Source organism: Babylonia areolata, chromosome 2 (assembly GCF_041734735.1).
Source record: "Babylonia areolata isolate BAREFJ2019XMU chromosome 2, ASM4173473v1, whole genome shotgun sequence".
Classification (NCBI taxonomy): Eukaryota; Metazoa; Mollusca; class Gastropoda; order Neogastropoda; family Buccinidae; genus Babylonia; species Babylonia areolata.
The window spans coordinates 40,543,238-40,559,503 of record NC_134877.1 but is presented as its reverse complement, the minus strand read 5'-3'; the positions used below and the strand labels follow the sequence as shown (position 1 = coordinate 40,559,503).

The following is a 16,266-nucleotide window of genomic DNA, read 5'->3' as shown; positions in this document are numbered from 1 at the left end:
CAGTGTGTGGTTAGATCAAACAGATTACACATGACACCTCTTCTTGGTTGCAGAAAGTTCAAGAAAATATATTTTGTTTTTGCAAATAAACAGAGAAAAAAAAATCATATATGCACATATGCATATGTATGCATATATTGGAATGTGTGGTGATACACGTGGGAATGCAAACTGAGTGGTAAAGTAAAACTATAAGTGTTTAGGATTTTCATATATAAAAGATTCAGCATTCCATGTATTTCCTAGATGGTCATAATGATAATAATGATATTCATGTGAAGAGAACTGTGATTTGTCCATGATTTTACTGAAGAAAGGGAAGAATCTTGCTTTGAATAAAAAAACAACAACAACAACAATAAAAAACAACAGAAGGTATTTGGAAAGATGAACTTCCTTTAAAATTATGTACTGACATTTCTTTTTTTTATATATTTTTCAACAGATATGTTGACAGGGATTGAGGAAGATTACGCCAGATGGATTGGACCATCCCCCAAAGCAGGAAATCTATTTCTGAGGTGTCCATTAGACAGAACGCGTTCTGTGGTGGTAATACATGTACCTCAGACCATCGGCGGTAAGGAAGCAGACTACATCAGAGGAACACTGAAAAATTTTATGAAAAAAGCTGCAGAAAGAAGGGAGAGTGTTGCAATTCCTTATGATTTGTTCATCAAAAGTGGCCTGAGGAAGGAAATCATCCTTCAAAGCATTGTGGATGTTTTCAGTGGAAACACCCCAGCCTCGTTATTGAAGCTGTATCTTGATGCAGGCAACTCCGAGACATCAGTGCTACGGGAGAACATCAGCACATTTTTGGAGCACAGGGAATGGTCATGTGGTAACTATGTTTTTGCTGTTTGTATTTCAGATAGTGAATTGATGAAGTGCTTCTGATCTTGAGAATTAGAGAGAAAGATTCAAGCTAGCCAACATAATACCAAAATCACGGGTATCATGCAACCTTTATCACCATGTTCATCACCATTAAAAACAGTCTGTAAATCACAAAGTTGTTTTTTTGGTGGGTTAATATTTTAAAGCAGATCCGTACTGATAGTGTGTTATTTAAAGAAGAAGAAAATAATATAAACATGTTTTCATTTTGTGTTGAGTGAAGCAGAATGTTTGCTTAGCTGATTCAGTGCCCGGTGTTGACAATGTATTTTGTCAGTTTTTCTTTGTAGAAAGGAAGAAACTATGAGTTGTTTGAAGCAGAAATTTCAGATTTAAGCAAGTCATATCAACTGAGAAGGGGTTTTGTTTTACATTTGAAATTCTATTTGAGATGATGTCTGTGTACAGGATGGAGGCTTCTGTTTTGAAGATATCTGCCAGTTTTGATATTCACCTTTTTCTGTTGAAGAAGGCTTTAAGGTATAAAGGTATTGTTGGAGAGAACATTTAACTGTAAGTCACTATAACAATAGAAGACCCCATGTTGTACCAATATTGATCTAATGAAAACATTATATGAAAATTAATTGAACCATTCCTGTTTTTAATTGATTTTCATGTTTAATTAGGTGAGCTTTCAGGGTGTCTTGTTAGGTAATGGATTGGAAAACATAAAGTTTTATCATTTACTTTTCCTGGTAGGTTGGTTTCTTTGTGTATTGGGGTCTGGTGGGGTGGATGCTTTGAGTTTTAGCATAGTGCCTACCAAAATCATTCAGCTAACGTCAAAACTTCTGCTCATTGTTGACATTTCATTTTAATAAGGATAGTGATCAATCTGCTGGTTGGATGCAATGCATATATTGCTGTGTGTAAAAAACAAGAAGTCATACTGGACTGCTCAAGCAAACCTTAAAGAAGACAGACAGTACAGATGTTGCTTACCTGGTGCTTTAATGTCGTTTGAATGACAGTGAATGTAAAAGATAATGTTGTCACATGTCTGGAGCACATTGTTCAGTTTCTAATTTGTGTGGGTTTTTTCTTCAGACTTTGCAGGAGGTCGTTCAGTAAGGATGCATGTTGGAGACGTCCTGGATCTTAAGGTAAAGACATGAAATCAGGTGATAATTTTCCCATTAAAAAAACATGGTTGGTTAATATAAGTGTTGATTTAGGTCATTGTGGTAACTGTATATGCATGAACACATGCTTTCAGGCACACACACAATCATTATAAACTACTTGTAAGATAAATTATTTTTTTTATGGACAAGATATAAAAACTGTATTGAATCAAATATTCTAAATGAAACACAATGGGAGAAAAATATGAATACATGAAATGATACAGAATTAACATTTACTAACAAAACATAGACTTATGAAACCATTTAGAATTAACATTTATTTGATAAAGTTCTTATTGTTGTTCAACCCTTCCTCTCTCTTTCTCTCCCTCCCAGCCCTGAAGAAGTGGATGATTTGAGGTCAACTCTTGGTCAGCCACAGAGCTATACTCGACCTCCTGCTCTGCTTTCTCTCCTTTATTGGCTACATCTAGCTCTTCAACTACCCCTGCCCTCCCTCATCTCTGCAAATCATTATTCTAACTTTCAGTCATGCCAAACACGCCATCTGACAAGATTTTGCCACACCTAGCACTCAATTTATTATTGTCAGTGACTTGTAAAGCTTCTGCAGCATCTTGGATATCAAAATCTAAATTTTTTGTCATTATACACTGCTGTTTCAAGCTACTAGGGTAATGTTGTGGTTCGTCATCTGCCATTTTAAAGCATAGTAAGGAGGGGTATTGACAATGACATCCAGAAATTATCATACAAAGTGTGATTCGTTGCTTCTCATGGATAATTAAGATAGACATGTCAAGCTTTTGGACTGGTGGCCATTGGGACACATCAACTTTAAAATATCTGTGAAAAATTGTGAAATGACGCTGACTTGTGTGTGTGTGTGTGTGTATGTATATATATATATATATATATATATATATATATATATATATATATATATGTATCAGCATAACTGATTTAAATAGTATGTGGAGTAAGACATACAAAAATGCCTAAAGGCAATATATGTATACAAGCTGGTTTTTTTAAAATTTTTTATAAAGCAACATGGAAGTGGGGAAAAAACAAGCGCAAGGAAGCAGCTAGTCTTTCATACAACGACTTTACATATAGCCTTTATGTATTCAAAGGAGAAAACAGAGGTGGAGGGGAGAAAATTGTGGGAAAAGGGGGGAGAGAAGATTGGTGAGGGGGCTTAAACCCTTCAAAGACAGCAACTGCTAAGCCATTTCTCAGAAAGGGAGAGAGCCATTTGTTGTACCAGAGTATTACTTGAGTATCAGCATTGACAGTGAAGAATCCTATGATGGAGTCTCCCATCAGACCAACGGATGAGTAGGCAGGCAGGCTTATTTGTCGGTGTGTGTCCTCATATGGGAGAAGAGGTCGATTCTGGATTCGCAGCACTTCCCACAGGTGTTGCAAGGGAAAACGTCTCCAGAAGTTGAGTCCTGCTTCCTTCGCTCATGCTTCTCCTTAATGGCCAGCGTTCTCTTGTTTTCAAACGTCTTCATGCCACTAGAGCACAGCGTCCTCCAGTGAGAGCGGTCAAGGGCATCAGTTTCCCAGGAAGCGATGTTTATGTCACAGGCTTTGAGGTTTGTCTTCAAGGTGTCCTTGAAGCACTTGCAGGGTCTTCCAAGTTCGCGGTGGCCTTCTTTCAGCTGGCCACACAGTAGCATCTTCGGGATCCTGCTGTCTGTCATGCGGACAACGTGACCTGTCCAGTGTAGCTGGCACTGGATCATCAGGCTTTCGGTGCTGGGCAGGCTGCTCCTCTCTAGGACCTGGAGGTTGGAGACCCTGTCTTGCCGCCACTTTATGCCGAGGATCTTTCATAGACATCTCTGGTGAAACTGCTCAAGTTGTTGAAGTGATGGCGATATGTCATCCATGTTTCACAGCAGTACAACAAGGTGGTCAGCACAACAGCTTTGTCCAGTATCAGCATTGACAGTGAAGAATCCTATGGTATATGATAAATAGACATATATTATAATTAAGTTGTGTTCCTTTTCTCTGCAGGACAAATACAATTGGAAGAAACTCTGAGGTTGTCTCTGATGTCTGAAGGATGATAGCTGTCATTTTTTATTAGCTAACCATATGTATGAAGGGATATTAAAACCTATTTACACACATGACACGTCCGATAACTGCTCAAAATCAAATGTTAGTTTTTAAGCATGCATGCATTTATTCACACACACACACACACACACAGACTCTTTCTCTCTCTCTCTCTCTCTGTCTCTCTCACTCTGTCTGTCTGTCTGTCACACACACACACACACACACAGAGTGCCATTTTTAATGTTGTAATGAAGTGGTGAAGTAATCTTCAGAAATGAATGAATAAAATATTGCAATTTAAGAGTTAATGAAATATTTTATGATGCTGTCTCAAAGGGTTGGTCTTAGTTCTATACTGCATTTATAATTCCCCATTATCCTTAAGAAATATGCAATGGAACAGACACCATTCACCTGTTCTTTTACATTTCCATTCATGTAATGTCACTTATATTAAAGAGTTGTTTCACTTAGAATAAGATATATCAAAGAACAAATTTGTATTGAAAAATCCTGCAGTAAAATACTAGTTTCTGGGGATTGAGCTCTCAGCCTCCCAGTCATCAGTTTGTGATGTTAACCATCACCCATGGTGGTTGGTCAGTTTTTGTTTGTCTTATTTCAGGCAGATGTCATTGTCAACTCATCACACAAGATGTTAGATATGACCCATGGGCAGCTGTCTCAAGTATTACTGAAAGCAGCCGGCCCAGAACTGTCCAAGCAGTGCAAGGCACGTTATCCTAAAGGAATTGATGATCACGTGGTGGCTGTTACTGACTGTTTTCAGTTGAAAGCATTCCAGAAGATTTTCCATATTTTGCTGCCAAGCATGAATGCAAAGGTAAACCCCATCTTCTCTCTGTGTCACCATTCCTCTTTCAGCCTTTTCTTGCATAGGTTTAGAAATTGTCTTTGGATGGTTCAAAAGGTTTGGTTTTGTGTGTATGCACAGAAGCAGAATTTGTACATGCAGATTATACCTATGCATTAAACATTTGCCTTCACACTTGTACATATTTGTACACATTGACGCAAACAGATAACACACATTCACATTTATTGTCACAGAGCAAACTGTGATTCAAATCAGTCTAAGACAGTTCTGTGGGATACTGGGATCATGTTTCCTGCCAGGTGATTTGGGGATCCTGCTTTGTTGTAAAGATAGCAGTGAAAGATTGAATCCTTTGACCCTGACACATCCTGAATTGTCTTGGTTATTCAGAAGTTCTGCTGTTTTTTTTTCTCTTTTATCAAACTCCTTTTCCATGTGCATATGTATGTTTGTATGTGCGTGCTTATGAACGCATGTGTGTGTGTGTGGGGGGCACTTTCACGTGTGTTGTCATAAATAAAACATAACTATTGTAAAGTAAGAGTGTAAGAGGATTGGACACACAGTTTCTTTAAGCCCATACCAAAACCAGGGAAAGATTGTTGCCAGGTAGATGGCTACCGAATCCTAACAGTGCAAAATATAGCTGGAAAGCTGATGGAACACACAATAACAAGGAAATTGGCAAGAGGTAACAGTGGCACATTACTTACTTCAAATCAATGTGGGTATAGAACAGGTAAGTGTACATGGGAAAATATGGCTGCTTTTGCAGCTTTTCGAAGATTTCAAAGAAAAGAAGTAGCAACAGACTTGGAAGATGCATACAATTAAGTCCAGTTTACACATCACATGGAGCTGCAGCTAAAGTATGGAGTACGTTTTACACTGAAAAGATGAATAGCAGCAGCACTTCAGGAAATAACTATCCTATGTCCAGGAGATTGGATGCCCGCACCCTACAAACTTTCCATCAGACTGTTACAAGGATCTCCACTTTTCCCTGTCCTGTACAACATTTATACAAAAGACTGAACAACAGTGGAGACGCCCTTGAGCTTACATGAGTGGCCAATGGCCTAGTCTTCAAAATTTTGAAAGGTGCAGAAGAAAGAACTGCATCATCTAGAAACAACTGAACAATACTGCCCAATGGTGTCAGGATACAGGATCTTCCATCAGTCCGGCGAAAGCTGTGCACTGACAACAAAACTGTGGGCAGATCATCACTAGCTCTCATTTGGTGGAATTCAGATCAAGAAAACAAATAGTCCATGCTATTTAGGAATACAGTCTTACAGGCTGACATTCATTAAACATTGAAGGCATTGTTCTGAAATGCCAAGAGGGTCTTTCATTCTTGAAGGCAATGGCAGCCAAAGGCATTGAACAATGCCACCTCTTCTGGCACAGTTTACTATGGACTAGGGCTAACAACACTTTCTAGAAGCAGCCTCCTGAAGGAATGAATTCAAAACAAAGCAGTGAGACTGATCCTGGGAACAGTGAAAGACATGCCAACTTTCACCATGCAATACCTTCTTGACCTTCCTTCAGCGCAGGCCAGGCCAGGCCAGTTCGAACTGTTTAAGGCTTATTTCAGAGGACTAGAAAAGCATCAAAACCCACTGCATGATGCAGTGAAGCAACGAAAAGGCAGCTGTCAGGGACATGGAAGATCATGGATGGGACAAACAGAAGACACTTTTCAGCTTGTATGCTGGCTACAATATCTGAAACAAACAAAAGAATTGGAGGAATACCTAGAACACCTCAAGCACCTCTTCAACACAATCATTTCACCCATTCTGGGAAGACATTGTTGGGGATGGCCAGAGAGCAGAACTGATGCAGAGAAGCAGCTATAGCTGCGGTAAGTACATGAGGAAAGGACGATAAATTCAGGTCTAGTAGCTTCACTGAAAGTGTGATGAAGAGGCTTTCATAGTTTTTTCATTTGACAGATTGAAAGTGAAGCTCCTTATCTTTCTGTGTGTGTGTGTGTGTGTGTGTGTGTGTGTTGTCATTGACACTGTCTTCATATCTTTGTTGAAGAAGTAAAAAAAATTTGTTATGACTTCTGATTCAGGTTCAAGACATCCGCTACCCTCACCTGGAATGGATAAGGACTCGCACACAGGCCTGCCTCGCCCTTGCCAGTGCTATGGGATACAAAAGCATTGTGTTTCCCACGCTGGGTGTTGGAACTCTTTTCTATTTACCCCAGGAAGTTGCAGAGACAATGTTCACTACCTTCAGGGAGTTCTTCAATGAGATGCCGCATTCTTCTCTGCATGATGTCACTGTTGTTTGTTTCCCCAAAAACACTGCTGTGTTTCAGGTAAATATTTAGAGCACAATAATCAAAATACACTATTTGCAGACATATTTACAATATACATTGGAGATTTTTTTTGCATTTGACTTTGACCAAATATAATTGTTCTGAAGCAAAGTAATCATTGTGAGTAAAGTTTTGATTTATTATTTTTTGATAGAATTGGAAACTGATTGAGGGAAATAGAGGCATATCAAACAACAAACAAGAGAGACAAGTGCTATTACCAGTTTCAAGCTTTGGTGTTGTGTGCCCTAGAGTGACAGTACCTGTTTGTTGTTTGGTGTTGAAAATTTTCATTGATGATGAATTTGATTGATGCTTTTGAGTGAGGTGGCAAACATATTTCTGAGAGAATGTCTCACTGATGATGAACATTATGATTACACCCCTGCCATCCACTATGTTTTGAGGTTAGTACGATATGCTGACCTTCAGAAGGCTACACAATTTGTACACGCCATGTAAAAATGCTGTTATGTAGAAGTAAAAATCAAGCAATGATTTGAATTAAAAGTAAGATTTTCAGAAAATCAGTACAGAGAGCAAACTGAACTTTATGAAATGGGGAAGGGAAAATTCAGTCTGTGGCATTAATAGCATGTAATTGTTAGTTTTGTTGCTCATTATCAGCGTAAGTCAATTAAAGCTCAGTTTATCTGTTCTCCCACTTCCATTCTATAGAATACTGTTACTAAATATGCTCCATCTCACTCTTCTCTGATTTAAAAAGTCAATGATAATAAAAACATTGAAGTGACATCAGCAGCAATGACCAGAAATGACCAGTTTCACAAAGTTAGCGCAAAGCTTTCAGCAAAGAATATACTTTTGCATTTAGCCTTTGTCTATGAGCCCAACAGACTATGTATTTTGTGCTGTGTCTCAACTTGACATAAATCGTTTCTGAGTAGAATTCACGATTTGATTCTTCTTCTTTGCTTTAAGCAGGCAACAAGGCTGAAGAATCTTAGTGGAGTTTAGGGAAAGGTTGACTTGTAAAATATGTTAGACACTTTGAATACAGGAAAAAAACCCACTGTCATTTTCTTTTTCTTTTTTTTCTTTTTTTGTTCTTTGGGAGTGCCAGTGTGACTTCAACTGATCACTAGTGCAGGTTTTCTTCATGAATTTTCTCATTGAACACAACAGTGCTCTTTCACCTGATGATTTTGTTGAAATGGAGGCCAAAATAGTAAAGAAAACAAGACCAAAAAAAAACAAAAAAAACAACAAAAAACAAAAAAAAACAACCAACTTTAAACTGAAAGACTTTCATTCAGGAATCACCATTACATCTGGTACGAAAACATTAGTATCTGAATGATTTGGCCATTTTCAAAAGCATTTTAAATGCCATCCACAATAAAGAGAAATGATATGTCAGATATTTTTTAATATTGAGTATTCGTGCTGCTACTGTCAGACACAGTTTTGGTGCTTTCAGCAGTTGAAAGTGCTACTCTCAAGTCTGGTTAAGGGATTTGTAGCTGTGCTTGTTACACTATTTTTGTTTTCTTCCCCATTGCCCTGTTTCTTCATATTTTCAGCCAGGTTTTACAAGGATCTCAGTAGTTGTTCTTCAGTTTAATGTGCATGCCGCCATGACAGAATCGGTAAGTGCAGAACTTCTGATTCAGTGTTCACCAGTGATCAGGGTTCAAGGCCCTGTTTTGGCATGGTGTTGTGTCCTTTTAATACTCTACCACAGAAAACGGAGTATGGCTGCCTACATGATGGGGTAGACATGGTCGTACACGTAAAAGCCCACTCGTGTAAATACAAGTGAACATGGGAGTTGCGGACCACGAATGAAGAAGAAGAAGAAGAGAAGAAGTAATACTTTGATTTGCCTCACTCGGCCCAGGTGTGAATGGGTATCTAACATCAGTTCATAAAGGTAAAAACGAAAGGACTGGGCTCCACATTCCTATGCAGAGCCCAAGAGAGTGGATATGAATTCACTGCCCTGATGGCCATAAAAGGCTATGGGACCTTTAACCTTTTGAACAGTGTGTCAAGCAAGGTATTAATGGAACCTTCAACATTTTTCTCAAATGTGGCAAGCAAGGTGCTAATTCATCATTGTTGACAGGCTGTAACTACAGACCTGTTGTAAATGAGTGCTTGAGTATCTTGATTGGCTGGCTGTACAGGGCTATGCCTGTTATTTATATATATTTTTTCTATTCTAGTGTTTGAATGTATGTATTAGACATGAGTATCTATATTGTACAGTGCAGCTGAACATGTTTTACATGGAAAGATGCTTTATAAATCATATTATTGTTAGCATTTCCTCTATCTTTTTGATATTTGCAGAATCAGAAATAATTTTGCTTTTCAAGAAATAAAACTTAATATTTGATGCAAGAGAATGTTTCTGACAAATGTATGTAAAGAAAATGAAAGATAAGATGACATAAACAGTTATTATCTTTTTTTCAGCATTTCAAGATGGCAGAAATCAAATTTGCTCTACAGGAGGATATGAACAGCATCTCAGGTTGGGTGTGATTTCATACTATTAAAAACAAAACAAAACAAAAAACAACACATAGATTTGTGAGTAAAAATGAAATGGTATCTCTGAGGCTCTTGAGCATGAGTTTGCTTGTTTAAAAGAGTTGGGATGGGGTAGGAGGAACTTGACAGAAAGGGATCAGACCTCTGAAGTGACTCAGCAGCAGTGCAAGGTCCCTTCTGCTATGGCCCCTTGGTGACCTAACACAGATAGCTCCATGTGGACTGCTAACTCTGCAACTGCAGCCGACTGCCATTGAAATGACAATGACAATCACAATCACAGCTTTATAGACATAATTTATTCTTTTGAAATACCTGGATGTTAAAGTCAGAGAGCTGGTGAGTACTTTATGTTTGAACATTTTTATCCACTTTCAACAGACTGGATGGAAATAGAAATAGAAATACTGTTTTGAAAGTGTGTGTGTGTGTGTGTGTGTGTGTGTGTCTTTTACAAGTCAAAACCATACATTATCATCAGGTATTTCAAGGGAATGCAAGTACTTCTGTGTTTGTAAATCAAGAAACAGGGAGAAATAGATTGTCATACTTGAGCTAAGAATTGTAGCTAACAGTGGAATTCAAATTGAAAATAATTCATTTGCCCTTTGCAGTTCTGCTTCGTTTTTTCTTTTTTTTCTTTTTTTTTGTTACCGCTAAGTAATGCTTTCTGAACAAGTTTTTTTTACAGTTTTTAATGCCTTAACAGAGAGAATATTTATGTGACTTTTCTACACTTGGATGTTTATAATTATGTTTCAGTTATTGGTAATTCTTCAAAGTATTGTGACACTCAGTTGTAAAAGTCTAAAATTTAACTTTTTATATATTTATTTATTTATTTATTTATTTTTTTTTTTTTTTTACAGAAGTGGTGATGGAAGTGAAAGGAGTCCAGATACAGATCATACAGTGTGATGTTCAACAGCATACCTGTGCAGCTGATGTTGTTATTGTTGCAAAAGGTGTGTCAAATTGAAATCAGTTTGTCTGTCTGCCACCAATAATATGCATGGGAGCATTCCTTGTTTTATTTATAATTTTTCTTTGATGGTTGTGTGTGTGTGTGTGTGTGTGTGTGTGTGTGTGTGTTTCAGAGGGAAAGAGTGCGTCATGGTGTTTTTGCTAAGAATTCATCATAGTTGACTTATGTTCTTGTTATTTTATTTAGCACAAGTTTGCCATTTGTCAGTCAGTTTTTAATTCACTGTCACCATTGGATTTGTTTCATAGATTCAAGAAAAAAAAAGGTTGAGTAATCTTAGTTAAAATGAATATATTTGTCTTGATTTATCATTTACACTGTCACTAGAAATCTTTGAAGGAAGAAATATGGCAAGAATATTTAGTGGCTGTATTGGTTTACATTGTTGCTAATATGTGTATTCTTGCTAATGCTTTCAGGAGCTGAGAAAACGGTCATGAGTGATGGGTTAAAACCTGATACACATTCAGTATGCCAGGAGAACATTGACAAAGATTTCAGCTGGATACTTTCCTCGGTTGGAAAAAGGCTGCTTCTGTTTTGCCTGCAGATCAATCTGGAGACATTTAGTGAGTATTTTTATATAATTAATAAACGTGTCGAGAGTTCATTTCTGTGTACAGATAGGTTCATTTCTACCTTACTAAATAAGTAGTCATGGGATGAAGTGGTTAGTATTGCTAACTGGGAGGAGCAGGTTTGAGTCCTTAACAAAGGTGGGATTTATCCACTTGTGGCCGGTTCCTACCCGGAACTGAATTTGCTGTAGGTTCAGTTGGGGAGACTTGGACCACACAAGCAAGGATCATCTATTTCACAGATATATCTTTGGGAGTGTTGCTTGAATTTCCAGACCATCCCTGCAGGTGTCTGTATCTCTTTGGCTTGGTTGGTGCCAGGATGTATTTTTAAAGGACAGAGTACATCCTTGTCACATGGTCCCAAAGTCTAGAATGGACCTCCACAGCATACATCATCACTATGAAATTAATTGCCCCAGATTCTGTGGTCTTTCTTACCTGTTCTCGTGATGACCTCATTTTTCAGTCACCCCTCACTTCCATGCTTGGTATGAGTTCCTTTGGTGTCTACTGTGGATGGAACACTCAGTCTGGCTAAGTGACAAAGCTGTTATTGTTGTAAGTAGCAGGCTTTGTAGGTAGTGTACGCATATGCTGGATTAGAATAGGCAATACTGAACACTAACAAAGTGACTGGGCAGCAGTGCAAGGTCTCCTCTGGTATGTGGCCTCTTTGCGACCTAACATCAACAGTCAGCTCTGAGACTTTGGCAGATGAACCCAGGTGTAGGTGCATATAAGGGGCTCAGGATGAGCAGTCTAGGAGTAATGCCACTGAAATGATGCAGATGATGGGGCAGTCCCCCAAAAAGTTTTCTTGGAAATGAGCCTCTGATTACACCATACACAATTAGAAGAAATCTTCTTTGTAAGGCTGAATGTAGGGATGTTTTGTTTTCCAATAGTTGATAAGAAAGTATTAGTTAAAATCAGCTGCTCCAGTTTTAATATCTGTTTATGCAGTTTCCAAATTTAATTTTTTAAATACATCAGCTAAGGTTTAATGAAGAGGATAAGTGAGCTGATGAGAAACTGGCTTAATAAATGATTCTTTCTGACATATACAGGCTAAATAAATTGTCTCTGCATGCACGCACCACAGAATAAGAAATTGTGTTATTCACACATTTGTATTGCAGAGCCTTTCACCAATTGTCTTAATCAAATGCTTGCATTGAACAATCCAATGCTACTATGTCACAAGAAAGGGTCCTGAAATAGGTGAAGTTAGACTGTTCTTATGCACATTTGAATTCTCTAGCTATTGTCCATGATGCCATCTCCATTGTGGCTACATTTTTGACTAATGATATAGATGCATGAAAGTTTCAGACTCTCCTTCATTATTGAAACTTTTCTTTCTCCAAGTAATGGCGGAAGTTGACCATTGTTTGAATACTTGAAAAACATTAATATGCGTATGCACAGTGTGACTGGAGATTAACTGACAGAGTATGGGTGTTCAGTGCTGGCACTTTAGTTCGCCCAGCGAAAGTTCGTGAACCCAGGAAGTAGGGCATGGATATAAATAAACGCGGCTGACAAACAGGCCGCGCCAGCGGCACTCGCTGTACGCTTGTTCAGCAGTAAATCTGCTTTGTTTCTTTCGCGCATCATCTCCTCGGATGGATCGGAAATAACGACTAAAGAAGTAGTTTTCTAAAAAGAACACAAAATAAGCTTTCCATTGACTCCAAACACAATATGTTTCCTTACATAGCGGTTGTTGTGGCAACGGCTGAAACATAAATGGAGAAAGAGAAGAGAAGGATAAGCAGAAACATGATCACAAAAATCGTTAAGTTTAAATCCCTCTCTAAGAAAACAGGCGCTTATCACAATAACATCGTAAATTCACACAGAACATTTAGCATGCCTGCATGCAGATCAGCTTAACTTTTGAGTTGTGCGATTTTTCTTGGCAGCACAACAAGTGTTTAAATGAACACACTGTAGCATGGTGAGAGTGAGCAGCAGGGGGATGGAGAGTGGGGTGAGTGTCTGTCGACTTATGGCACTGCCGCGCCCTTCATTCCACAACAAAGACGAAGATTTTTAAGGTAAAAAAAAAAAAAAATGAAACGATGATGTTGATAAAATAATGAAATTGTGTAAATCAAATCAAACTGCACTCCAATAATACAAGCAGGAATAGCAATAATTCAGCTTTCTGTAATCGCTGCAGGAAATGTGTGGATGCTGTGAAAATGTGGGAAAAGTGGGGCGGGGGCTGCGGGGCCGAGTGAAACAAAGAAGGCAGTGTCCCAGTTTGGCGCGCGGGGCTAGAAATACCGTGGGAATGCGCCTGTCAGTGCAGTGTGCGGTGGGAAAGTCTGGCATTAAAAAAATTTTGACCCAAGACATTAGACGCTGCTCAGCCAACTAAAGAGCCGGATTTTGTGCTCGGCTGAGCAGCCGTGAGAGGTGCTGAGTTGGCCTGTAATTTAGATTTGTTCGCCTTTGATGGTTGTTTGGGGACCTACTGCAGTAATTGATGAGGCCTGTGCACCAATCTTTTTCTGAATAAAAATTTATCAGCCTTCTTCACCCTCTTTCAATAATATGTTATTGCAATTTATCAGTTGAATGCATGATTCCAACAGTGACAAGACTTCAGGCAAGATGGCTGCCTTTGACTGAAATTGTCAAAATGTCAGTTCTGATTAATTCACTACCCTCATTCAAATAATATTTGTTTGCAGTAAAGATGTTGATGATGTAGTTAGTGTCATTCTTGTGTGTTATGTTCAGAATTTGTTTTCTTTTAACTGTGGAGAAGAAATAAAATGCCATGCTGTCTTCAAACCCAAAACAAATGTTCTAGCAATGCACCTAATGAGACCTTGTGGATCCAGAGGCTGAATGGAATAAACTGTTCACCATATAGAAATACAACTTAATCCAGAAGATTTACAACCAGTCATTGGAATGATTGTAAAGGTGTTTTTTTTTCCTTATGTCTCGTCCAAAATTTTTTTTGATGGACAAAGTATTTCCAGAGAAAATGAATTTGTTAGTTTACCATGGACACAATAACCCCCCCCCCTCCACCCCCCACCACACCCCCTGTCCCCCCATACACACACAAACAGACACACAGATAACCTAAACACTGTGTTGTGTGAAAACACACATGTGAGCCAAATGCAATAATTTATACATATACAGAAAATAGATGAACAACAATATGATAGTGAAGGAGGCAGGCAAATAATTAAAAAGGTCCTCCCCCCCCCCTCCCTCACCCCCAATGGGGATGCCAGGGGTCTTTCAGTATAAATGGCATCCCCGCCTTCTGGAAATTCTGTGCTAGAAATTTCTTTTTTAAGCAAGCCTTGACACTTTTTTTGTTTTCTGCAGTCTGTGATGTACTATCTGTGCTGTTTTGCTCTGGCGATAGGTAGTGAGATGTAAACACTGGGATGGGCACTAGCTGCCCATTTTGCAGTGTTATTTACCTATCTGGCCTTTTTCATGTATTTTTTGTTTGGTTTTGAAGTTGTTTTTTTTTCTCTTTTTTTTTAAGGATTTTTTGTAATCTGGGCAAATTAAGTGGAATGGCCAAATCTTGTTTGCCCATAGGAGCTAAATGGTTAGGATTATGTGTCATGAACTGTGTGAGGTGTGTGTTTATCTTGATTTTTTTGTGTGTGTGTGTATGTAACAGTTTAGTGTTGATGCGGTTTAGCATTTGTATGGTTTGACAGTCCTGATATGGCCCTGTGCAGTCAGCTGGACTATGAACAACAATAAACCAGTAAAAAAAAGTTCTTTTATATTTTTTAAGGTGAGATCTTTATATATATATATATATATTTATTTATTTTAAGAAGGTGAGAGTGATGTTAACCCTTTGAAGACAGAACTTGTGGCCACTTGAATTTTCTGAAATGGAGAGAGTTGTTTGTTGTGCCTGATATGACTGCAGTCAAATCCCTCGAAGATTTGTCAGATATCGCTGCAGTGGCAGTGAACTATTTTTCCTATAGCACATGACTGCTTTAAAAATTTGGAACACAAAGAGTGGGTGTATGGGTGACAAGGATGTATACCCTTTCAAGACAGCAGCTTGGGTAATTTAAATTATCTGTAATGGATAGAACCAGTTGTGATGCAAAGAAATAAATGACACTTCAGCAGTTTACTGCATCAGTGGCCACAACCCATCAACCCTGTCCATAGTTTAATCAGCCCGCCCAGATCAAGGAGTGAATGTGAAGGGATAGCATTGAAAGAAATTGCTTGAATCTTTTTCTTTTCTTTAATTAAAAAAAAATTTGTTTATAGAAAGCTGAAGTGTGGTCATAGGGAACCAGTTGACTGTTGTCCACAGTGATTGTGGTCAAACATTGTGGAGGACCTGGGGATTTCTTTTGGTTTTTCTTTGCCTGTCTTTTCTTAGACTTTCAGTTTTCTGACGAAAAACAAACCATTTTCTTTCATGCTACCTTTTCACTTTTATCCTTGGTTTTGACTGGCTGAAGTGATAAGGGGAAGGAGTTGATGGCTGGTGGGATTCACCATATAAGCTATGACCTGGACAAGTTCAGGATTATAGATATGTCTGCATTTTTCAGTGTGAATGAGTATAGATTTTGCATCTAACAGAACGCAGGTACTATCAAGATGTGGTTGCTGCTGTGGTGAAGTGTCTGCGTGAAGCAAAGAACTTGAAGGTTGTGACGTTTGTGGTGCTGACACCTAAAGAGCACCAGGAAGTGCGTGAGGCTTTTGAGAAGGCCTCTCAAAGGTCTTTCCCTGCCCCACAACATGCTATGGCTCCAGGTAAGGTTCAGTTTATCAGACCAAGCACTTGTTCACAGCTAGAAAGCAGTTACCTTTGTTTACTTCTCTAAGTATTTTAGATAAATTTACCCCAAAATAACAGCAGAATAGAGTACACAAAATGTTTGCATTGGAAAGATTAT

At 38.4% G+C, this 16,266-nt stretch overlaps 1 protein-coding gene across 3 annotated transcripts in view; it reads left to right on the top strand.

Annotated features, from left to right (window-relative positions):
- Positions 1 to 16,266, top strand: part of LOC143301246 (uncharacterized) — a 34,689-nt gene that overhangs the window by 5,731 nt on the left and 12,692 nt on the right. For all 3 annotated transcript variants that reach the window (XM_076615404.1, XM_076615396.1, XM_076615388.1), the window contains exons 3-10: positions 446 to 844; positions 1,951 to 2,006; positions 4,696 to 4,914; positions 6,998 to 7,249; positions 9,695 to 9,752; positions 10,642 to 10,737; positions 11,177 to 11,326; positions 15,947 to 16,123. In XM_076615404.1, the coding sequence (XP_076471519.1) occupies positions 446 to 844; positions 1,951 to 2,006; positions 4,696 to 4,914; positions 6,998 to 7,249; positions 9,695 to 9,752; positions 10,642 to 10,737; positions 11,177 to 11,326; positions 15,947 to 16,123 (1,407 nt within the window). The remainder of the gene's footprint in view (positions 1 to 445; positions 845 to 1,950; positions 2,007 to 4,695; positions 4,915 to 6,997; positions 7,250 to 9,694; positions 9,753 to 10,641; positions 10,738 to 11,176; positions 11,327 to 15,946; positions 16,124 to 16,266) is intronic.